The 25,200-nt window shown below is 43.7% G+C and overlaps 2 protein-coding genes across 2 annotated transcripts in view; one reads left to right on the plus strand and one right to left on the minus strand.

The window, feature by feature from the left end:
- The window catches only part of LOC126561256 (uncharacterized), a 215,332-nt gene that overhangs the window by 31,390 nt on the left and 158,742 nt on the right, over nt 1–25,200 (minus strand). The gene's annotated exons all lie outside the window — the stretch shown is intronic.
- Nucleotides 23,830–24,786, plus strand: LOC126561174 (uncharacterized). The gene has a single exon (XM_050217120.1). The coding sequence runs from the start codon at nt 23,830–23,832 to the stop codon at nt 24,784–24,786; it is 957 nt and encodes a 318-aa protein (XP_050073077.1).

Below are 25,200 nucleotides of genomic sequence, written 5' to 3' on the forward strand. Positions count from 1 at the left end.
GGGATGGGTACAAAAACTCATCTTTCGGTTCAATGTTGGTCATTTCCGTTTCGCCAATGCGCGCGAACCTCGACCTGAAGCCAAACAAAACAACAATTCAACCGGTTTTGGTGCACACTACCAAAACTGATGCCTTAATAGTGCACAACACCATACCACAAGCACATCCTCGCTCAACTTTGGGTAGAATCGCGTCGTCAATTCGTCAAGTTTCACTCCAACCAGTGCGTCCGTGGAATGCTTTTAGCGAAATGAAGAGCACACCCAGTTTCTTGGTTGCAATCCTGCACAAAATTCATCCAATATTCATATCCCTTCCAGCGAGGGTGGTAAATATTCGCGGCATTCTCTCCGTCGTTCGTGCTCGTCGTCTACGGCACACGTTATGCAATTACGTTAATAATTTCGACAAATGAAGGAAGCATAAAGAGAACAGCAAAACACACGTATAAGTAGAGAGAAAAAAAACATGTAACAAATATGCGACACATTGCAAACCGATGTGTCGCACTGTTGAGGAGCAGACGACAATAAATTGGAACCCGACCTGCCCGTCCGATCGACAAAGAGGAAGCCTCAGGAAAACGTGCCTGGCAGGTGCTTTTCCATTGCGTAACGCAGCATATCGCCGACCAAAGTCACAACCAGGAAGATAAATCAACCGAGTTTGGACCGATCCTACCCTCGTTTATGAAGAGTGCACTAAATAAGGAGCTGGCCCTGGGCCGGGAACTTGCTTTAGGGCTCTTAGAGTGTGCCTCAATTTAGTGGCGATCCCTATCTGCTCCACTCCGATTTGTGCACGTGCGTATGCTGCAAAGTGTCGCAAATACACCGGTGACGTGACGTGCAAGCTGATAAGCTGATCCAAACACCATGGGCAAGCCGATAAAAAAGGGCACACATCGAAATCGAAAACAATTGCATTAATAAATCCACTCGGCCCAGAGGAATGAGGCTCTTGTGGATTTTACAGCGAAAGAGAAATGGTGGCTGACATACACAAGCAAAACGGTTTAAAAACAAACACGCAATAAAGCAACGGTGGTTCGACGACATTTCTTGTAGACTGTGGAAATGCGTCCGACAGTAAATAAGCGTCAAAAAGAGTATATTTTTGCATATACCACACAAGAAAGGCGGTCACAAGAAACACATCTTTCACGCGTCGTGATGGTTTTTGCATATTAAAAGAAGGCATCGATTCCGAGCTTGATTCCGATGTTTCTGGGTAACCTTTTTAACGGTTACGCGTGCAGCAGACCTGACGAACTGGCATGTGACATCATTTCCGGTGATATAATTTGACAACACGTAAAAACGGTTGACAGGATGGACTATATCGATAAAGAAACGATATCTTAATATGAGGTTAAAAACTCTTCTCTAAAGCCATTTTCCTTCTCTAATGAAGGTAATGAGGCCGCTTCCTCATGATCACTTCCTTTGGCTAGCTTGGTAAAAAAGTGTATGTGTCACTTTCGTTAACATTGATACCTTTTGGACACAATTGCGATGTAAGACATGTGGTTGACGTTGCTATCAATGAAATCAACAAGATGTTTTGGAATTCCTTATCCTAGCTCAACATAAAGAAACCTAGCTGTATGAATCGCTATTGCTTAGAATCGAGTACTTTGAATCATTGAGATATGCACACTCGAAATTCCAAGCTCATTTGCACACCTTTATAGTTCATCAACTCCGCGCAGATAGATGCCTCGCACCATTCCCTGATGGCCTAAATTAAGATGATCAAGCTGGATAAGCAGGCTACCCGCGACTTGTTTATATCTCGTTTTTGCCCCCGACTCCCGAAACGGTTCCTACGCTACGAAATACTATCTCCCGTTAGGTTCGTATCGAACGACCGATTTTCGGGGGGAGGGCATAACCTCCGCCAGCAAGCAACCGTAAGCAACCCATAACGCATGCGATCGCGCTAACCGAAGCTAACGTAAAACATAAGCTTTCGCTGTTAAATGCCGCATCGCGACTCGACCCTACCGCAGAAAAACCCGTCTTTGGCGATGCAGAGATCTTCCCGGCACAACACACACACATATGCCACTGAATTCCACCGGGACTAGGGGGATCTTCAGCATCCGACAGCAACTTCAAACGATTGTAGGAGAATGTGTGTACGGCGACTGCATGCTGACACGAAAATCCCGTGCTGTGGAGTGGAGAATGTAGCCATATCCTCAACGTTCCGGAAGGCAGTAACGCTTGTTGGTTTGGTGGTGTTTTTGTTTTCTGTTACCTTGCCGGTTTCTGCCGCTACGTTTGCGAGTCTTGTAGAGCGGTGTCTGACACTCTACGCCACAACTTCAAAACCTGTTCAATCAAGCCAAGTTGGTGTGGTTGGTTTCGGAGCGAAACTAAAGGCGATCTCGCGAGATAATCGCCCGTCTAGTGCTCCCTCATCCAGGCGACGAGTGCTCCAAACGAACACACACCAAGGAACAACTTATGCTTCCTACGGGTTCGCAGTCCGGTTGCCTGGCCCTAATGAAACAGGAAAGCAGAACCCGCTTCCAACAAAGGGGTCCGTCGCCCGATACAGCATCGCAAAAAAGAGCGAACCCACCAACTCTGGAAAAGGATTACGAAGAATGTTGGCAGCATCAAAATCCCGGTGAGAGATGAAGGAAAAAAGCGAAATCAAAAAATCCTCCTCGGCCTGGGACAGTTTCGAACGGGCGCGCACACACAAACACACAAAACCGGGATGACCGGGTACGTCGAAAGTTCCATTCCGAGTGCGAATGCCTTCGGTGTGTTTGGACCTTGTTTTTGTGTGTCACGCACACGCCGTTGGAGAAATTCTTCCAACCCGGGAACCTGAGACGGCGGACCACCCCGGCAACCGGCCAGGGGAAACCTTTGATCGGAACGAGCTTGTGCGATTGTGTTTTTTTTTCTGGCTTTAATGGATGCCCGTGGACGAACCTTCTTGAACGGGTGGCGTGTGCGCGCCGAACGATCATTGTTGCCCATTGCAGAAACTACGCTCACTTCACGTTCATTGATGATGGGGTGCTGGATGTACAACTTTTTGTTTCATTTTATTAAGATCTCCGGATTGAGGTATCGGGAGCACTCGCAACAAGTCCGGTTGCTTCCGGCTAAACCAGTTCCTGATGCGTTTTGCTACCGAGCAGAAGACAGCAGATCAGGTGTCGATCATATGATCTAAAACTTCACAGGAAATGCATGCCCTCGTCTACGGGAACAGGTTCACTCTCTCCCTTGCAGGCTCTTTTCGATTTCAAGCCAATAAAACTAAGCCACAAAACCTTTTCGCTTCTCCGATACATGTACGGATGCGTCTAACGGAGAAATTGTGTCACTCATTAGAAACTGGGTGAGAAGGATTGGTTTTCTGTGTTAAAGAAGCTTGCCTGGGGTCTTGATTTGATATGCACGCGGTAGACGGTGACTTGTAGCACTGAGTCAGTTAACCGTGGCCAGACTTATGAAGTGACTGATTTATTTGCATTGCGCTGTTTTGCAATTTGTCCCTGAGGCGATGGTCACTTTACGATCCATGTTTCGGCTACCGGGGAGAACTCGGAGACACAGGTAAACAAGGCAGGGCGAAGCGGGTGCTCACTGTTGAAAGATGATACCACTACCGAAGGCAGCCAATGAACCGTTTGGCCGTGCCTTGTTCTTCCACGGTCTCAGATCTGGAAATACCAAGCACATTTGCTCCGAGTATGCGTCAACAGCAGAGCCACAGTAAGTGCGCGAGAAAAGATCGCGCGTCCTCGTGTATGAACGGGCCGCAACGTTAATCAGTATGCAAAAATCGAACTCCCGCAATAAGAGGCCACTACTGCTGTGTGACGAGTGGGCCACACGAAAGCTGAACGTATTACAGTTTATCTCCATTCTTGGGGCTACTATAGTAGCCAAGAAGACCTTCTTCGAGTCAATGATCACCAAGAGGACGAAATCAATTCCAAACAGATACAGCTGAAATATTACAAAGAGAATTACTAAAATGGAAGTAATGTCCCACTTGCGTCCAAAAATTGTTGCCGATGTTCCATACTCCTAATGGGCGGCCAGGGCGCATCTTAAAACGTTGACGCATCTATGACGTTTGCAGTTTTTGAACTTTGCAACGATCGCACGTGTTAGGTTCAGTTTCACCAACCAATTTTTTTGGCAAAACGATTATTGCCGTTTACGGGAGTGATCTATCCACTTGTTTCCCGCATCAATTCCTCCCAACGAAGGATCAATTATAATAGGAGCTATATGAAAATTGATCCATTATTTGATTTTGCTGTCTACACTTCCAAAGTGGGGGAGTCGATCATACAGCACAGCGGTCAATGGACCTGTACGGAACCAGCAAAAATTTCCGTTTTCAAGTAAAATGGAAAGTGTATGTAGTTTTCCACCGCACCATCGTTCACCCTCGAAACTTTCTGGTCATGTCACTGCTGGACCTCCAGACAGATGCAGCGTTCATTAGAATTGATTGCTTTAATAATGGTTGCCGAAAATAATGCAGAATAAGTCGACGCACCGCCACCACTTCTGCGCTTCATCCTGAGGAATGGATGGTGGTATTAATGGAGATGATGGTACGACGATGCGTGAAAGTTTCCTCCATCTACACTTTGACCAGTGTAGAAGTGGTCACTTAAGAAATGCACAAACGCTCGCGCGTGGAAAATCTGACGGTCGGGGTTGTTGGAGGCAGTTGTTGGTTTGCTACGGACTTGAACTTTCTCCAGTTCCTGTCGCAGGTTTTCCAACATGACCTTCCAAAGCTCCAAAATGCAGCAGATGTACCAGACGTGCGGCGGAATCTTGTAACAAATCAAGTGGGGAGAGACACATTCTCACCCCGGGAGACCATCATTTTTCGCTTGGCAATATTTAACGAGACGCCTTTAGCTGAAGTGCTTATTGTCCCTGAGGCTCGCTATCGTATCAGACAACTGGTGGCCGGGTGCGAGACACAGCAAATTTCTCTCCCGGAACACTTACGACACCCATCGCTGACCATCAGCTATGGAACCGTTGATGGAGAAAATGTGTGTAGAAGTTTTCACGCGGTAGTGAAATTTGCTCCATCATTTCGGGAGCTGCTTCAAAGGGCACAGAGAAAATGGTCACCGAACGAGGCACGATTACGTGTGGACGAGAAAATTTACAGCCATCCGCGGTGGAATGTCATAAATAGTGATTACAATTGTCAAATGGTACGGTGTGGATTGAAGACATTCCGTTGCTGGGAAGGTGACACCTCTACAGAGGGAGCTACCTGGGGAAACATCTGCCACGAATACCACCCTCAGGGTGCAACTGTTTGTTTAGCCTCATAATTGACTGTAACAAAACATGCCTTTCAATTAACGGGGTTTTCATTACTTTTTGTCATGGTACAGAATTTACAGCAAACTCAAGCTTTAAAGATCGTATTTAAACCGAGGGGATTCCAATAGACACTCCAATGCTTCTTGTGTGAGTCTTGAGAGGTGCTCTTAGATGTTTTTAGCAGGTAAGCTATCTCAATCGATTACGACCATTCCAACGACCATGGTAACAAAGTGAAGTTATGTTGTGACGTAAACCGAATTCCTTGGTAATTCAGTGGAGGATGTATAAGATATTTTACAGCTAGGTATTGGAGTAAACTCTGCAGCCGATGTAGAATATATCTTCTTCGCCTAATGACAGTCTAGTCTTATGTCGATCATGTTAAGGCTTACGAGTCCGGGAGGACTAACCCTGAACTCTAACCCAGCTCCAAGAGTGTACTAAACAATCTTTTCAAACCATATTCAATTAAGATAATTCTACACGCTTTCTTTCCTGCGAAAAGTGACATCATTATGTCCACTTGATCCACTTCAGACAACTTGTAGACTTGTTATCAGCATCGGAAATTGCTACCATCCATTCTGTCGCTACTACTTCGTAAGAAGGAAAGACAAACAGAGCAAACAGTGTGTTCGCGTTGTATCCGTATCGCTATTACCGAATGCTCAACAATCAAACGAAGGGCTCCGGGCCCTTGAAATGGGCATGTCAAGACGAAAAGGAGACTGAATGCATTTCTGCGAAAACTACACCAGGAAACCACACCACACAATCGAAATTCATTCATGTGCAGTACGTCTGTGCAAAAGTTGCGCTATTCAGACCAAAACAAATCAACGAATTTTCTCTTCTCCCATGCGCATTCGCATTAGCCCACCATCGGCAGCATCGTCAGCAGCACAACAAATTAATTTTTCGCTGCAATGGGTTCTTCGTGAACATAAAGACGCCCTGGAGTCGTGTACCGGAGGCGGAGGAGGATGCAAAACTCGACCGGAAAACCGGTCGCAATCTGCAAACTCCACGGATGCCCGAAACAATAAATGAACAAGATTGTTTTTGCGTTTCGAGGCGGTATAAGGCTTCGAGAGCGTTGTTTGTGATCGTAAGTCACGCACAAGTAGTTGCGGTGTGCGTTTCGTGCGTTTTGGGAAGAGAAGATGCGATGTAGATTGCACTTTGTAGATCGGCGCGTACTGGAGAGTCATAAAACAACTCTGGAAAAGCATGGAAAGTAAGCTGAAAGAGGTTCTTTACGTTCTAAAAAATATTCTAGAGTTTAAAACGCCTCATCTCATAAATAAATTTAAATAGCCATTTCGCAAGCCGTTCGTTGCAGGAGACCTTCCTTCGCTACAGTAATTTTTTAATATTTTCAATCAAATAGCTTGCCGTACGAAAGCCTGTCCAGCGGGTGTTGGACAAACTGTAAAGAGTTTAATATTACCCAACATGGTTCCAAACAATCGCTGTAGATGTTTCGATACTCGGTTAATAAATGTTTAGTCTCACGGCTGCACGTCCTATACGCAAAAACTCGTCACCACTTGATGAGCGGCCGTAAACTAATGGCAAATGTTTGCACAGCACTGATGCGAGCAGGCATGATCAAGTGTGAAACATGCTGCATGACATTTTTAAACAAACGCAGACACGCACACGGCGTGTTGCAAAAGCGCATTCACTTTATTTATTGGTTGTCTGTAAATATTTATAATGCCCGCATGCAACGTTCCTTGGAAGGTCTTACATTAGCGTTGGAAGAGGAAGAGGTTCGAATAGAGAAGGTTTTCTATTTGAATGTGTCTAGTTTAATATCAAATCCTTATCATAAACAGTCATTTAACTTTAAATACCTAAACATGAATTATCTTATAAAGACGACGTATGGTTACTGTTCATAGGGCCTCACAAAATACGCTGAATCTAGACGAAGTTCTCCTCTAGAAATGTATAGGAATGCTCACATATTGCTGTACAGCCTCCGCCACTGGAGGCCACTAGCTCTTGATTATGGTCTTTTAATAGCGAACAATGGGCTGCGTGATAGTATGCCACAATCGCACCTTACAAGCCATAACTCATCCACGTGTCAACCAGCATCATCGCAAGACACCTCCCTAAATCTCCCAGCTGTCGATGTAACGGCATTGTGAACGGTCCCTACCACACACGCACCTCTCATCAGCATCTGCATTGTAACCTTGCTGAGACGCTGCACTCCTCGCAGAATGCACCTGCAGTGTGCAGTCTGCGCCAACCCGGAGCAACCACGAGTCGGACACATGATGTTGTTGTTTATGACGTGAGAATGGATAACACATAACTCTTCAAAAATTAGTCTAAGTCTGCGACCGCTCGCGATCAGACAGAGATCGCTCCAAATTGACGAAGAAAATAACGTTATAACGGGAAGACTCCCACGTCGTGGGTTGGGATGATTTTCCTCGACCTGTGAAAAGTTCACGTAACCTTCCAATAGCAATAATTATCATTACTGCAGCACCCATCATAAAGGTGCCTTCGAGCCGGTGCAATAGAGCGAGAGGGCGTTGACAGGTGTGTTGAGAAACTGTGATCGTTCGACAACAAGGGCTACAGCAAGCATGCAGAAAATGTAATCTTGCTTCATGGATAAGACCTTTACCAGTTTGGTGGACACAAAAGCGCACAAGAAATAGATTAGAGCACAACTTGTGCTGGACAGCTCGGGCCAAAAGGTGAAAGATCTAGGTTTGATCACGCACGTCGTCGTCGGACATTTGGAGTGACTTCTACCTTACCTTGAAAATGTAGAGTATGTGGAGTTAATTGTAAGTTGCGACTGCGCCGAGCCAAGTCTCCCGGAGGCCCGCGTGAAAGGTGCCACCGCCAAGGACGTTGTTTTGGGGCGGGACGGATTTATTTTGTTTATATGTTTAACATGCAACCAAACACGTTTTTGGAGCACGTCCCATGAGCAACTTTGTACCAAAAGACTCCAAGAGACCCCCGGCAGACACGCCGCCGTACGAAACCTGGTTCCAACCTTGTCCACTTAAGCTGGACTGGATGCTCTCTATCCCGGCAGATAGATATTTTCGTTTGCATAGCACGTGCCTTACATTCTTTGCAACATTTACCGTTGCATTCTGGTGTTGGAGAGATGCTTTCCCCTCAACCTTTAACCACCAAGCTCGGCCCGGCACGTTTGCGGATCGGTGCCACCAAACCTTCGGCAGAAGAGTAGTCAACCTTCTTAATCTTTTTCACACGTCGGTGTTAATTTACCGAACGGATGACTTTCTCCTTTGACACATAGACTGCTCTCTTGCGCTTCTTTAACTGGCACCAAACTAATCAATGGGATACGTACGGGTGATCTAGCTCCAAAACCTTCATCCTCCAATAGTTGTGTACGCGCTCACGCATGATTCATTGCCCTCAAATTAGGCAACCGCGTAACCTTTGTGTGTGTGTTTGTGTGATTTACCTTAAGGGAGTTAAACCTTGTCTTAGCAAATAAAAAGAAAGAAAGAATAATATGGAAGTTATATTGAACTACCTTGTGATGATAAGCATCCGTAATCAGCTGTGCTAATACTTTGTTGATCGTATTACGTTACGTTTGGCGAGATTATATGAGCTATTTAAACAGTTGGTTGATGTTTGGATTTGGATAAACCGTACAGGAACGCTCATCGAATAGAATATAATTGAATCGATTGATCATGATTTGGTTCCTCGACTCAAATCGAATAGTTTCACGGGGGAAAAGGAAAAAAAAAGTAATAACACATAAGCTTGACATTATAAAGAAATTAGTGTCATAAATCCCTAATCTCTATGCTACCCGCCGGCACGGGTGTTTCAGGATTCCAGGAAACCTTACAAAACACTTCAGCAAGATTACGCGTAGAGATAGCCATATTTTCCTACTAGAAAAAATAAATTTCAACAAACCCCTTCGCTATGCAAATTCATACAATACTTTTAGAGTGGAAGGGACCAAAAAATGAAACCGCCCAATAAATGGTTCACACACGCGCAGGGTGTGCAGTGCGTGGTTGTTGTGGAATACAATTTCTCCACACAAACTCCCGTTGTTCGCCGCTCACAACTTTCACAGTCTACGTGGGACACGTGTGAAAAATCGAGCCACCTGTGCCCTCCAAAAGCATCCCCAATACTCATCGATATGCGTGTCACAAATTAGTTCCCGCAGTGGAGAAGATACGAAATGTCGGCGCGCTTCGAGGATATCAATATCATTCCAACCGAGAGAAAAAAAAGGGCAAAGGAATGTTTGAGACTTTTGGGAGGATCATTTAGTGATGTTCAGCAATAGCAGCGCGTGGAAACAAAATGGCACTCGCCTTCATAGACTCACGGTGTTTGCTGCGTGATTTATGGGTTAAAGTTGGGGAGATTTGAGTGCATTTGGGGGCCACAGATGGGCAGCCACAAACCACGATCATTATAACAGGTGTTGAGACTAGGATTTATTGTTTTGCCGCTATACTGGCGGATGAGGATTGCGTAAGGGTGACATAGGAAGGGAGTGTGTAAAGATTCATTGAAATAACATTGCCTAATAATTCTTGACACTTAGTGTCACGCAATACACGTCGTTATTGTGATTTTCGAAGTGTTGGAGGAAGAATTTTCTGTTCTTCTGTACCAACAGATGTTTACTATCGAACTTCTGATAAGATACATATTGAATACTAGACTGTTTAAATGCTCGATAGGATAAAGTAATCCGTGCATGCTGTCAAGCCCCAAAACAAAAATAACTTATAGTTCTAGTCTCACTCTCTCTCTCTCTCTCTCTTTAGCAGTAGGAGATTTTTGCTTCCATCTAATGACTAACAAGACTGTGCTGATATCACGTAATTGGATAGTCAATCTTCACAACGGGGATAAGGCGAAGATGAGATTTTAACCCCGGTCTTGTCGTGCGAAGACCGGTGCCTTTGTCGCCGATTCACCAGGCCCTCTTATGGCTCTCGTAGAATCCCTGTACGTGCGATTAGCTTTAATTTATGTTTCATTATATAGTAAAGGATGGAGTATTGAAGTTTCGCTTTCTTCACATCGATCACCTGTGTCACCATACCTGATTCGCGTTTGACGATATATTGGCCAGGACGCCCTATTTGGACGACGACTTCGAGTCGGCCGGAACTGTTGCGGGCGGACGTCTTTCCCATCCACATTACTTATCCCCCTTTTTTTGCCCGGTGTATCGTTCGAACTGCTCGAAGAAGTACATCCAAATCTGGCCTTCAATTTCGATTGATATAACGTTGCAGCAAACCCACACCTAGTATAATGGTAATCACGTCCGTCAACTGGACGTCCGTCGTGTATTGGGACGCCAAACGATCGGTGATTTGCAACGCACGGAAATGATGCAATTTTCCAAACAAAACGCACGCACACACTAACACAGCAGATAATTAGTTAATCACCTTTGGGAATTGCGCCTAGTAGGGGTAGCGCAGGATCACGCACCTTCCGCTTGATCGTACGAAATCGTATACGAAAAAAAAATGCACGAACACACATATCACTTTACAGACTCAATGAACGCTTCTACTCTGACTCTTCGCAGACCTGGAAGCGTTGTTCTTTCTTCATCTGCTTCATCTGTGATAGAAATCAATGTTGATCTTCACTCATCACAGCAACCGGATCGCCGATCATAATGACACGGTGTTGAATCCATCACTCCACACACACACACATTCGCACACGCAAAACAGGCTTCATTTGTGCGCCATCTTTGTGGCAGACGAATCCTCGTCACTCTTACCATACAAGCAACATTAACGCGCGCGCTCGCGAAACACGACACCAAAGAAAAGATCAACGACAATGGGCAACACTGCAAACAACGATCACGACATCACTAGTTGAGTAGATGATTCTTTTCAGTGATTTTCACTACCAGCATGGGGTAAATTTCAATATTCCTCCACCGGCACACATCCACAACAACAAAAAAACCAGCTAGTAACAATAACAATAACGATATGGCGAATAAACGCCACCGAAAAAAAAAGACGCCTCACACTTTCTTCCTGCACAGCAAAACCGATCGCTGCGGAACAATACGACGAACTAATGTTGCGTGCGACCGTGCGGCTCCAAACGAATGCGAACATCGCGTAGAGTTGGGCTGTGCAGAGAGCAGGAGAGCTCTTGAATGCGTGAGATTTTCTCCACTTTTACAGTGTGTGACGGAAATGTACGACAGCGCTAGTGAAGACTGTGATAAGCGGTGAGGCATAGCATGCTCGATTGCATTACATGGTTACATGGTAGTATCAGTTTGAGTTTGTATCACGAATTCTATCAACTTGACTTGGTAACTTTTGGCCACTGGCTATATGTATATGTCTGCCATGGCGATCTTTTCCATAAGATTTTGGTGATTGTTGGATTAAAATAATTATGAATTCTATATGGAAATAAGTACGTAAAATCGCAGTATAAAATTATGATTGGTAATCTGTAAAATAATCTGGTACAACTGTAAGAGGTAGTTTGACTTTGGACCGTAGAATGATCCCCCACAATCAACTTAAAAACCTCTTAAAAACCCTAAGTCTTCTTTCTTCTTCTTCTTGGCTTAACGACCTCTAAGTTCATGCCGACCATCGAATGATTTTCTAGACTTACTGATACCACGGTAGTTGGATAGTCAGTACTCACTACGGGGGGACGGTCCGGATTGGATTTGAACCCCGGCCCTGCCGTTTGAAGACCGGCGCTGCTGTCGCCTACACCACCGGGCCGCCCTCAAATTAACTCTAAGTCTCTATTACCTCTATAAACCCTAAGTCTCTATTACCTAAATTAAAAAATCAAACCTTAAACCCTTTAATGTATCACTGGACTCTTGAAGATAACATTAACGAGCGCAACAGGGTAACATTTTTTTTGTAGCGTACTGTAAGAATTTCTCACTTTTCGTTGGGGAACATCTACCCAACCAAAGCAACTAAAGTGGAGAGAGAGTGCGTCAACTACAGGCGGTTCATGACGATACCTGCTAAAAATATCCATCGGCTGCTAACGATCCGAGGGCTAACGGGGATTTCGCTATTCGAAGAAAGAGATAAATGCACACACGCACATATACAGTTCGCTCCAATCGGTTGGGGGGCTTTACTTTAAGACCTACTTTGCTCTGGATCCCGGCCAGATAGTGTAAACAGACACCCAATTGTCAACGGAAGTATTATCCTTGTTGACATGAGTCAGCCAACACGTGTGCCAGCCGTTGAGGTACAGCATTGTCGATATGCGACAAGCTTGTCGTAGAACTAATTTCCGTGCTTTAGCATGGACATAATCCAACTTGAAATTGGAATTTTTCCGAAATTCAGTCATTTCAGCTACATGCGCAACATCATGTCATCATTCTATGGCGGTGGTGCTAATGAGAAGAGTTATTCGATGACGACAGTTGAAGGAATCGACCACGACCACAATGAGCAATTTCTAGCGTGTTGTCATATAAGGGAGCTGAACTTTTGAACCAAGCACTGTGTGTCATCGTTTGCAAAAAGTCATGCAATATGTCGTGTTTTTGTTTTTACTTCCATTAAGTAATAGAACTCCGAAACTGCTCCGAAACTTCAATCACAAACACAAAAACACTGGCCAGACCCTCGCTGTCTTAAAGACATGCTGTGGTGTTGAGCGAATTCATTAGCCACCAGATAGTGCCGCAAATCCAGTTTGGTGGGGGTGTGAGAGACGCTTAAAAGCTTCCCCAAAAGATGTTTGGCACACACACCACGCACTGCGAGCGGTTGTGCCTAGATAATTCCTTTACAGCTCCATCGGATGGATCCACACGATGGAGAGCGAAACCCAAAAAGCAGAACCACACTACCCGTCTGTCAATAAAGTCGATGGATTTATGTTTTCGGGCTCGTATCTATTTACATCGCGATATGAACCTGAAGAGTGGTTCCTTCAGGCCGGGGTAGGGAGGCAACAGTTTTGAGTGCAGATCAGGAAGCTGTTGCTTTTTTGTGTGTTTGGTGTTAAGTATATTATGTCAACTTTAGTCAAATTTCGTTCCGTTTCCATTTTTTAAATATCAAACGATTTGACCTCGAAGTAGATTTTTTCTTCTACAATATGCTCGCTCCTGAGACAATCTCTACCGAGACACAAGACAGTGAAAGGTCAAGCTAAACTTTAATATCCGCTCGAGATGATTGAGAAAACCAGTATTGCAACAGATTCTCAAGCTCCGATAAGACATCGTCCACTGCTAAAGATTAGCTTTTAGGAAGCAAACTCGAGCAAAGCTGTATGAAATAGGGCGCGAAAGGTTTTGTTTAGAGAAACTGCCCATTTTACCGAAAATAAATAGACCCAATAAAGAGAGTTTCGTGCATTCGTTAGCGATGCACATAGGAAGGTTTGCTTTTCCCGCCTTTTACTGTAAATCGTTAGAGAGCACAGTACATTTCCGGTGAAAAAAGAGAGACCATAAACCGGTAGATAGTTCGGTACCACCGGTGCGAAATGGAGCCAGTTAATGAATTGAATTGTTCCAAAACGTTTCCAAAAACACACACACACGGACGGTGCACGGTGGGAGAGTAGATTTAAACGATTTACAAGCAGCAAACTAACGACGAGTTGACAGTGTGACGATGGCGATTCGTATGTAAGCCGGCTGAACGAGTGTCATCGTACAGGCAATTTGCCGAGGGTAAGTATCATCATACATCGCTAAATTAACCATCGATTTTCCACATCACGAACCGTGCGGGTTTCATCTTTTTTCCGTGACAATAAATCACCTGTACGGCAATTTTCCTCATTTGATTAAGCTTATGGCAAAGAGCAGCGAAATAAATTATTCCCATCGCTCTTGAGGGAATTCAGTTGGGAGCTGATTCAGTAGGACAAGCTCACCAGCGACAAACAAACTTGCCATTTTGGGTGGCAATCGCCGATGAGAGGCTGGCAGGTGACAACTGTAAGACTTTACCGGAAGGAAAAGTGTCGCTGCTAGTAGGGGAAAAAAGGAAAAGCAGAGGAGAAGCGACCGACAAACTGGCCGTACACATGCGATGAGAAGACATCGAAGAAATGTCCACAATTTTGTTAATCAATCGATTGAATCTTCGATTAGGTGGAAAGTTTCAGGAGAGAGGGAGGAAGAGGGAGATAGCGAAAACGGAAAATAGAAAATTAGTTGAACGACCTATTAACTTTAATAAACGGCATTGGGGCGCTGTGTGTTGCCAGATTGTTTGCTGAATAAATTAACGGTTACTATAATGACTTTCTTTAACTTAGGCGTATGATTAGCAATCTCAACATTTCTAATTATGAGATTAGGAAGAAGCTAGAAATGACTAAGAAGGGTGTTTATCATGTGTGAATTGGTACGATGCTTGCAGGACTTATTGGAGACCCTTCCGAATTACCCCCAACCATGTTATAACGCTTCCTGAACCCTTCTCTTCAGCATCCAATCGTTACGATACGAAGCAAACGAATTATTTCGATTGAATTAAACATTACACGAAACGTAGCTTCATCTTCATAACAACACGAGACACACGAACGATGCATTACCTGTCTCCATTATCGATTGTTGTTTTTCACACGCAGAGAAGCTTTACTTTTCATGATCATCCTTTCGGTCACATTCCATCCTGCCCCTTCCTTGCAGTAGCATTTATTTTTAAAAAAGATAACCGATTGCATCATGTGCACGATCCTCCCCGACCCAGGGGCTCATCACCAAGCCTGTGTGCGGGCAAAACTAATCAACGAGCGCATGGGCAAGGCGCAGATCGAACACCTCGCACAGGCTTGTCGATTACGATCAGCCAGCTGGAATGAGGTGTAGAGGATTTTTAAAGCCTTCTTTTTCGTTACCCGCGGATGCATAATCGACGGCACAGATCACACGAGTGCGCTGTGTGTATGTGTGAGAGTGAGTATATGTATATTTTCATAATTTATGCTCGCTTGGGGTAGAGTCCATCCAAACAAACATTCCTTCACCATCGAAAACCAGTGTGTCAGCAGCGCACCGACGACAGGAAGGAAAAATGTCAACAAAATCAAAAGACTTCAACACACCGCAGGCAAGCGACGAACTTTTTTTAATCGATTCATATTTCAAACATTCCAAAATGGCAACAAAAAAAAACACACGACCAGTGTAATATGATTCTAATCTATTTTACAAACCCCATTTCATCTTTCACAGAGGAAGCATCCCCCCAACGCTCACCCCCGTTAACACATAGGAATCGAATGGGAACCTTTTCTGATTCGATTAGAAAATTGATGTAAAACGATTTTGATGACTTCCTTCCCCATTTCGATGCAAAGGAAGATGGTGTTTTGCATTGGATCCCTATTCCGTGATGCTGGCCAACCAGATGTGCAACAGCGTGGGTATTAATGGTTGTGTGCAGTATTAGTAAGCAACTGTTAAACCTAACCTACACCAGCGGTGTTTAATAGCTCAATTAGCTATAAATAATGCGGAAAGACACGTATTTTGAAGACCTCCCTCGTTGCACAACGCTTTGATACAGTGTTGTGGGAATATGGAAAATTTGTCAAGCTATGAAGGTTTACGAAAATCTCACCTTTCTGCATTAATTTCTCTTTATTGCATGGTTTAACGATGTATTGGGTCATGCGTGCCGTACGGGGATTTACAAGAAAATCTCTTTGGTATAGAAAGCTCATTCAGATGAGTTTTTTTGCATGATCATCGGTTATCCGAACTTGTGCCTCAACTGCTAACACAAAGCCAATCCCATCCTTAAAATGAAAAGGGAATAACATATCATATGATACATTAATACAAACGGAACATATTCAAAAAAAATCAATTATATGTATGATAAACTCTTTATGACAGAGTTATATATATTTTCAATTGAAAAATTGATGTTTTCATTTAATAAGATACTTGAGAATTATAAGCTTTGTTCGTGAGCTTTTTCACTAACAAGCTAGCCCTGCTTTGGCTTTTCCGTAACCGTCGTAAAAAAATGTCGACCTCCGACAGCTCGGTTCGTGGCTTGGATAAATGTCGACTTTGTCGACATTTGTATTTCCAGCGCACGATGGTCGAAGAGCGACCGGTGAAAATCTATTTGAATACATTTTCTTTTAAGGGGAAGATTTAAATGTTTGATTTTTTTATCTCTTTATGGAATTATGTGATAATTATCTTAACATGTGCAGGTTCAATATTTCGACTAAAATATACGTTAAATCGACTACCCGAAAAAATGGTACCGTAAAGTCCAGCCAATATTTTAACCATTGTTTACAAACAAATCCGTAGTTATCTCATTTGATACAGTTACTTCCTGCCTGTTTGATCTCCAACAAGAAATCTAACGTAGCACAATCGAACGGCCTTCGTTTGCTTCGTTGTTTTGCTCAGGGGAATCCAGCCGAACCGGGGTGTGATGTAGATGACGATGCGAAAAATAAACCGCCCGGTGTCCATTTCCTTTCGGAAGCCTTTTAAGCACCCTTGGGCACTCTTTTTTTTTGCGCAATGATAAATGTGCGTCTCGCCTTGTTGTGCTCGGTCTAAACCGTCTACAAGATCTATTGGGCTCTCGGTCTCTTTCTCTGCGCAGACGCAAAACGTCTCGGAAGAAATTGTAAAAACAGAGTGTCCACAAACTCGATCAGACGTCAAATGATCCGACCAGAGTGTTAGTCATTTATAGTTTGCATCTGACAAATCGTTCGTTTTTTTTTGTTCCACGATTTTTTTTTTTTTGGACGGGAATAAAAGCGACGAACCCCAAGACAACCGCAACCAAGGTGAAAGGAGACGTTTGGTGAAAAAGAAACAAATAACGATCGGAACTAATCAACGGAACATGTTGCGAAGCTACCGTGACGCACCCTTTAACTGGCGAACTGGCGTTACGAGAGTTGTGCTGCTGCTGCTGCTGAAAAAGACGATCATTTTTGACGAACGATCTAAATGTGTCCGTCCGGAAGTGAAGACAGATCGAGCGTGCCCAAGGTAAGTGATGACACGTTGCACAGCACGGCGCGAAAACAAATACGCGTGATAAATGTGGACAAATTTCCATTTTTAGCTCCATTTTCTTATCACTGGGGGGATGATGATGCAAAGAAAGTTTGGCAGTCTTTATGATTTGAAAACATTATTTTTGGCGAAACTAAAGAGAAAAAGAAATGCTCCTTTTTTATTCACAACAATCATGCATGCCGCGCTCGTTTAAATAACGTGACGGGTAACGACGATATTTGCATGCGAAGAGAAAAAAGGGAAAAGGGAATAATGAAAGCAAAATGGGCAAAATAAGACTGTCCGCAGTGCGCCGCGCGCGCACTTGTGAGAAATTTTCACTTTTAACTTTAACAAAATTTCTCTGGCATTGGCCAATACAATGGCGATGCAAGTCGAACGTTCGAATCGTGATGAAGATAAGAAATTAACCAAAGCTAACGGTTCAAATTGATTCCAAACATATTTTATTTGCCAAGCAAATCGTGTTTATGAGGACAGAGGAGAGACACATAAAGGTTTCATAAGCACAGTGTATTGCCGCGTATGCGGACATTTTTTGCCGTTCATGGGGGCTTGCATATGTACATCGAAAAACAATTGCAAAAAAACGCAAAACGATCATTTACAAACTGTAAAAGATACAGCTGAGGAAGCAGGAGGAACAAAAGAAACAAAATAAAAATCATCAGTTCGTGACCTTCTCTGCTTGTGGTGAGGGTGCTGCTCTCGTTAGCTTTAAAGATGTTGTTGAAAATTGTTTTCCTAAAGTTCCCCACTTACCCCCGGTATAATTTGAGAAATTCGAGCGGAGCTTTTGCAAGCTGAGCTTTGCATCTTTGAGGATGATTGCTGGATGACCCCAGCCCAGAGGAGGGTCCGTGCAATCATCACGCATCTCTTCATTAGATGCGAGTGATCGAAGCGAATCCCCTCTAACAGAGACATTACAACTTCAGGAATGAGAGTGATCATTTGGAGTGTACTTAACACCCAAAAGGGCACACACATTCGGCTTGAGTGGAAATAGACCTCAAGGTTCGTTTTTTGGAGAGCAATTAGGGTAGGGCCAAGCCTTTGTATGTGAAGGTGATTTTGAAGCTCGAAGGCTACGCCAAGATTTATTGAGCGATGAATTCTGAAGGTAATTAATGAATCAATTGTTCGACAAACGTCCATATTGTGAAATTGATCCGCCAGCTAAACATCACAGAAGGCATTCACTATCATCACGCGATCGATTATGCGAGACCTTCCAAAGCTGTCAATCGTGGTTAATGCATTTTAACAGTTCCCAAACAGTTCCCCCTCCCATCCCCAGTTGACGCTCGTCATGTACTTTCACTTGTCTTCCTCGTGAAGGTATCCACCGCGTTGTTAGCCACCAGCGTGTGATGCGTCATCACAATGCACACCACAGCCGATATTATAGGGCAGAAATGCATGCATCAACATTCGTGCCTGATCGTAGCCTTAACGCCTACGCGAATGCATTCCTAGCGTACGGGCGAACTAGCCAAGTGAATAAACAGTAAAAACCTAGACAACCTAGAGGATTTTATGCCTCAGCAATCCGGTTTCTGCAGCTTGACCTCAAAGCAACGTGAAGTAGTGGTACGGTTAATGTAGAAGGTCAAAGTCGACCCTCCTTGACGCTAGGAGCTGTGACAACAAATCCGGACAATTCTGCAAGCTAGGTAGCAGCAACCAGATTGCGCTTAGCTCACCCAACTCTGCACCAAATTTGGATTGTCCCAGATTTGAAAGTCAACAGAACCAGTTCGATCGCTAAAATGCATGCGTCGTGTGCCCGGAATCAAAAAATAAATCCACGAAATAGCATAGCATTCGAAGATCGAAGCTCATAACTAACGGGATATTTCGGTTTTGCGGTGATCACCACTGGAGCACACCTGGAGAATGCTCCTCAGAACGTGCCTCGAATAGGTGGAGATCGTAAGCAACGGCAAGAACTCGGGTCTTATTAGCATCCGCTTCTGTGCTTTTATTGTGGGTGTTCCAGGGTTGTCGTGTGTCTGTGTGGGTTTGGATGGGATGTACCCAATTTCTCCCGCTAGTAGTTCTGCGACGGACGGGTTCATTAGCCGCAGTAGACGGAACTGTTCCAAAAAACAAGCCTCAGAAACAAATCCCAATTGGCACACTTATCGCTCTAAAGGGTGTGTGTATTTGTGAGGGAAGATTGTCGTTTTTTGGGGTGATGTTATTAGCATAGAAAGCGATCCCGTGGAGAGCAAACAGTGTTCAGTTTGTGTTATCTTGGTCGAATGAATTTTTGTTTAGGGTAAGGTTGGTAGTTTTCTAAAGTAGGTTAAATTTTATATGCAAAGCAACTGCGCTTCCTCAGGTCACTCCATGCAACACTTCAAGATCAGCTTAAGATCATCGAAACTGTTTCCGCGCTACCGTTCAATCGCGCAACATCGAAACTTCATAATGGATTATTCTCACTAGATAATCCTTGAATCCACTCGCCGGTAGCAGTCACGAAGGACAGCAGCGCAATGGCTCGTCGACAAAATTTCTTGTCCATTACCACCGGCCACAGTCGGCCCAGGGCAAACCTTGTGAGCCACTTCTGTGCGAGAAGGACTCCTCCTCCAATTTCGGACGCTAAGTCTCGTTTGACGCTTTATTTGCCGAAGGTTAGCGCAGCTACCGCACAGTTCGACATTCTTCTACAGGTCGTGTGAACGCGGGTCGTGTATAAACAAACTTTCCATCAGAGGTGACCGCATTCTAGCATTCAGCTCTACTTCTACTACTTCGAGATCTTAATGGAGGTTCTTTAAAGGTAAAGACGTAATCTCGATTCGCTCGTTATGGAGACGAAACTGGCACTTATGGGTGAAGTGTACCGCAGACAAATTGAAAGATCCTATCTCGTATCATATAAGGCTGACAGTGTTATGGCTAGACATCATATCCTTTTATGAGTTTAGTAGTATGGACAAAGTTCGATCTACAGTTGAAGAAGTTACAAGATATTAGGAATAAAATGAACTTACCCCATTTTGAATCCAGCAATGTTACGTGAAGAATCCAGTCAGAATGATGCAATTCTTGATGATAATAATCACAGGCTTCTTGCTCTCTCGTCAGCACAAAACTACACCCACGAGAGACCTTCAAATACACCACCACTGTACGAGGTACTTGTAAATTTACACTGCACAGACGGTTAATTTGATTCACTGACAGACACCTCCAGTAACTGCTTACTTCTTCACTTTGTAAAAATACTTTGTGGCAATCACCACACACAACACTTCTAGATTTTTTCTTTCTCACTACAAAGATGCTGCTTTAACGGCACAAAGACACTCTGCTTACGGTATACCATAGAAGCACACACAGACACTAAAAAAATGGACGGAAAATCACCAACTTTGAACACGCGTGACTTCAGAACACTTGAGCGGGTTTTTCTTCCCCATTCGCTTCCAGACGCACTTCTCGCACACGGTTTGGTTCGGCTGCAAACTGACGACTGGTACAGATTAACACGTCCACAAACAGGTTTTTTTTTTGGTATTATAATCTCGGGGATGCGATGTTTGGGAAGGTACTTCGCTGCTACTCACAACATCACAACATTTAGATTTTGCCACCGATTATGGTGCACACACGGTGGAGAGTTTTATGATCTGCAAAAAAGGTGGTTGACACACACACAGAGTGAGAGAAATAGAGAAAGAGAGAGAGAGAGAGAGAGAGAGAGAGAGAGAGAGAGAGGGAGTGTGAAGATCGTGTTGAGAATGAGAATATGTCTTAGGGTGTCTATCAGAGAAGAAAAACGTTCGGTTTTGCTGCCTTAGACACACTACAGGCTTGGTGGTAAGTTTCTTTCGTTGCTATTTGCTTCTCTAGCTGTCGGAAGACTTGGCTTGTGTGCCTAATGATATTTAAAGCGTTGATTCTGAACGATGAAACGAAGACCTTAACCATCAATGAAAAATTTGTTTTGGGACCATGATGCTGTCGGATGTTTGGACACGGTAATAGACCGGTTGTAGCAATTGGTACATAGGAGTACATCAAATTCATCAATCCAATTTGACACCTTTGAATATCACTTCTTTAATATCCGGTACGTTGAGTTCCTATTACTGGGCGTAAGATCACTTCTATAAGGGATTTATCCTCGGTTATAACTCATTTAGAGTCTGCATGCCGACATATCTGCAGAAATCGACGCAAGCGAAAAGATCAGTCACCAGTCTTGTTTGTCGCCACTAATTATCCACGATCGGACCTAAAAAACTCACAAGAGCATAATGTTCCTCTTTCTCACCCACAAAAAAGGCGAAACGTTTTCCCTTACATTGTTTTTGCACGATCGTCCACGGTCGTATGTTGTTGTTCCCGCAATTGTTATTTGGCTTCGTTTTCTTTTTTAACAACCAAGTAGTACCAAACACACGCGCAGATAAACCTTTTGTTGATTTTCCCACCCGGAATCAAAGAAAAACGCTTTGCCTACACTCAGCCTACACTCCGCGCCAGAGATTTTCCACTTTATTTTCACCATTAAGCAGCCCGATACGATCGTGCCCGATATGAATCTTGTGCGAATGGTACGTGGAAAATGCTCCCGTCCTCAGAGTCAATGGTTTAAACGGCCGATTTTCCACACTTGGGCAATGGCGATCAAAACCGGGCAGAAACGGTTCGGTTTTCCCGTGCGTTGAAACTGAGATGCTTGTACCGTATCTCTCCCCGCCAGTGCCGATCGCTTTTCTCGATCCACGACTTTGTCACGCGGTCAGTTTTAGCGTTTCTTTCTTTGCAAGCATACTGATTATGCAATTGAGCTTTTGCTAAACTATGGCCAAGCTCCGGGTTGCGCGAATCGTTTTTTTTTTGTGCCGGCACGGAATGACTCATGGTGCATTCCCCAAATGAGGGAGGGCACCGGTCTAGAGTCCGGCTTCGGGCAGATGAAATTGTGTAACTATACTGCAGATTGGAATGGAGATTTAATGGAAGCTTTTTAGCTTGTTGGAAGTGTTTTGCAGATGGAAGTAGATAAACAAATATGTAGTTTCTTTGGAAAATGATTTTCCTTGAGGATTTGATAACTGATCTTACTATGCTAAATTGAAGCTTTTCGCACCAAGTAAGTTTTGGGAAGGGGTTTTTTGGATGATCCAAAGAAGGTTTCCTTTGAAATGAATCCGAACTCTTGAGTCGAACTTCTTAATGCTGTAAAAAATTATCCTCATGTCCAATTCGTCGACGATAAATACATCTAATCGTCCAATGTATTTTTGCGAGCTATCTCATCACTCTTATTGTCACCCTAAACGAGTGTTTCATAACATGATTAAATGAGCAAAACGTTCCTCCCCAAACTCTAGCATTCGTTTGCCAATGTGTTTGTGGTTCTCCAAATTCATCATCATTAGCGTAATGAAAATGGCTCTACTTGAACGGAATACAGTGGATGGGGCTAGCTCACCAGCTCATTAAAACGTGTTCAATTCGGTCTGTTGGTCGAGGTTGACTTGCATGAGAAGAAAAACGATCATACCGGGTGATATAAGCTGTACTCATCACGGTGCTGTTGATGCTGTAGTAAAATTTGAAACTCCTTACATCTTGCACTTAGAAAAGACATGTTTGATGTCGAGTAAGGACAGACGACATTTCCGGTGCTTCAATGGTCGTAATTAATGCAATGATCCACGCAGCGATCGCAGTAATGCTCCACGCAACGATTGTACGGCAAGTGCCACTGAACGAAACTACTGATATGGCCACGAGATGTAAGAAAAACGAAAAAAAAAAAAGATTCTGAAGCAAAATGATATGTTTTCAGCGATATACAAATGGTTTCATTATGTACTAAAAAATAAAGTTATTGTTAATTAAAATTAAAAAAAAACGGTTTTTTACGCAACATGGCCTCATCTGTACATAGAACACCGCCTCATCATGAATTTGCCTTCAACTGACAGCTAGCGGCTTCAACACGACCTGTCAAGACAAGGTTAGATCATAAACACTGCTCACACACAAACGAAATAAATTCTCAAAAATGCTCAAATTATTTCTCTTGTAAATTTTTTAAAATATTTAAGTGAATTACAACCACAAAATATACGCTAAAATGTGAAAAAAAAACCGCATGATTTCTCTGTATCAACGGTTGCAATAGATATGATACATCCAACACAGCTGCTTTTTATTCACACAAAACAAAATGGCTACCGAGACGTAACGATGGTGTAGCCTTGATCTGTCAACCATTGCAGTTTATTTACGTCTTCAAAGCGCGTGAAACCAATCCACAATCAAAGCAAGCCATTTCTTCTGTAACGTATTTTTCGTGTGTCATTTCGTGTTTCGTGGAGTGTTAAAACTCATTGAAAAGTTATTTCCCTACACACTCGTTCTACAAAACGGCGGAAATGAATGACGACAATGATACAAGCATGCAGCATCTTATTGAACTGGCCGATAGTATGCTGGACAGAATGCGAGGTCGAACATCGTTCAACAGCGGGAGCAGCGCCAACGAAAGTAATGCTAGCCGTGTAAGTAGGGAAACCAGAAGCACCGCACAAGCAGAACAAGGCTTCGCCATAACAGTATCGTTAGGACGCCAGAGTGACTCATGTGACGACAGTACCGGCAGCAATACAACCATACTGTGCAGCCGCGACGAATTAGAAGTGGCAGAAGCATCGACGCCTATCGCAGTAGCCGACCAATCGTATGGGCAGGAAGTTATCGTAATAAGCACACCAGCGATGGAAACCAGAATCAGCCGGCGAGCGCGTCGAAATGTATGCCCACCACCGAATGCTGACACATCCGTGATCGATTTATCGAATTATCAGGAAGTGGGACCGGTAATGGCACCAATTGTGATTATCTCATCGGACGAAGAAGAAGGTGAAACGTCAAGAACGGTGCCAACATCCTTGCCACCACGACTACCACAATACAGTTCGACTGAATTGAATACGACATCGTCTATTGAGAGAACTTCGGATCCCGTTTCCAGTACGATCCCAGCTAGACGCCCCACTAGACGAATTAATATAACAAATACTCAGCACCAGAATATAATTGAGATCAGCCTGAGAGAATCAATGCCAACATCGACCGAGTCCTTGCCCGTTGCTGAACCACTCCCAAATCCAAATCGCGACAAAACGCGCCCTTCCCGACCAAATAGAATAATCTGTCCGATCTGCTACGAAAGGCTCGCCAACCGGAAGGCAATTTCAACATCCTGCGGACATGTGTTCTGTTCCAAGTGTCTCCTTCACTCACTGCGGCGTTTTCAAAATTGTCCCGTTTGCAAAGAGTCCTTGACAAACAGCAACAAGATGCATCCAGTTTATTTTGCTACGGAATGATTAAAATGTTTTAAAGATTTTTTTATTGTTTTCATTTAAAAAAAATCATCTTAAGAAGGGGCTGTTCTTTTTTTGCCTCAACAAGAACTGACAAAAGAATGTTAAAAATGTATACCGGCTTGATGCCGCCAATGAATTTAATGAAACGGATTTGTTGAGTGCTTAGTGTGAAATAAAATGTTCCTACGTATACACAAAAAAAAACACTGGCCGTACGTTTTACTGGGAGTAGTTGTATTTTAATAACCTATTAAAGGCATATTGTAAGAACTGACCTTAGGTTGATGGAATGTAGAGCAGTTGGAGAAGTTTACTGAAGGTCTGGGCTAGCGCACCTTGAAGATCAGTCATAGCCACACAAAGAGCGGAACATGTGATGGTGCGTGTTCCCGGTTATAGAGGAAACAACTATGC

The sequence above is a fragment of the Anopheles maculipalpis genome, chromosome 3RL, assembly GCF_943734695.1.
Source record: "Anopheles maculipalpis chromosome 3RL, idAnoMacuDA_375_x, whole genome shotgun sequence".
NCBI classification, from domain to species: domain Eukaryota; kingdom Metazoa; phylum Arthropoda; class Insecta; order Diptera; family Culicidae; genus Anopheles; species Anopheles maculipalpis.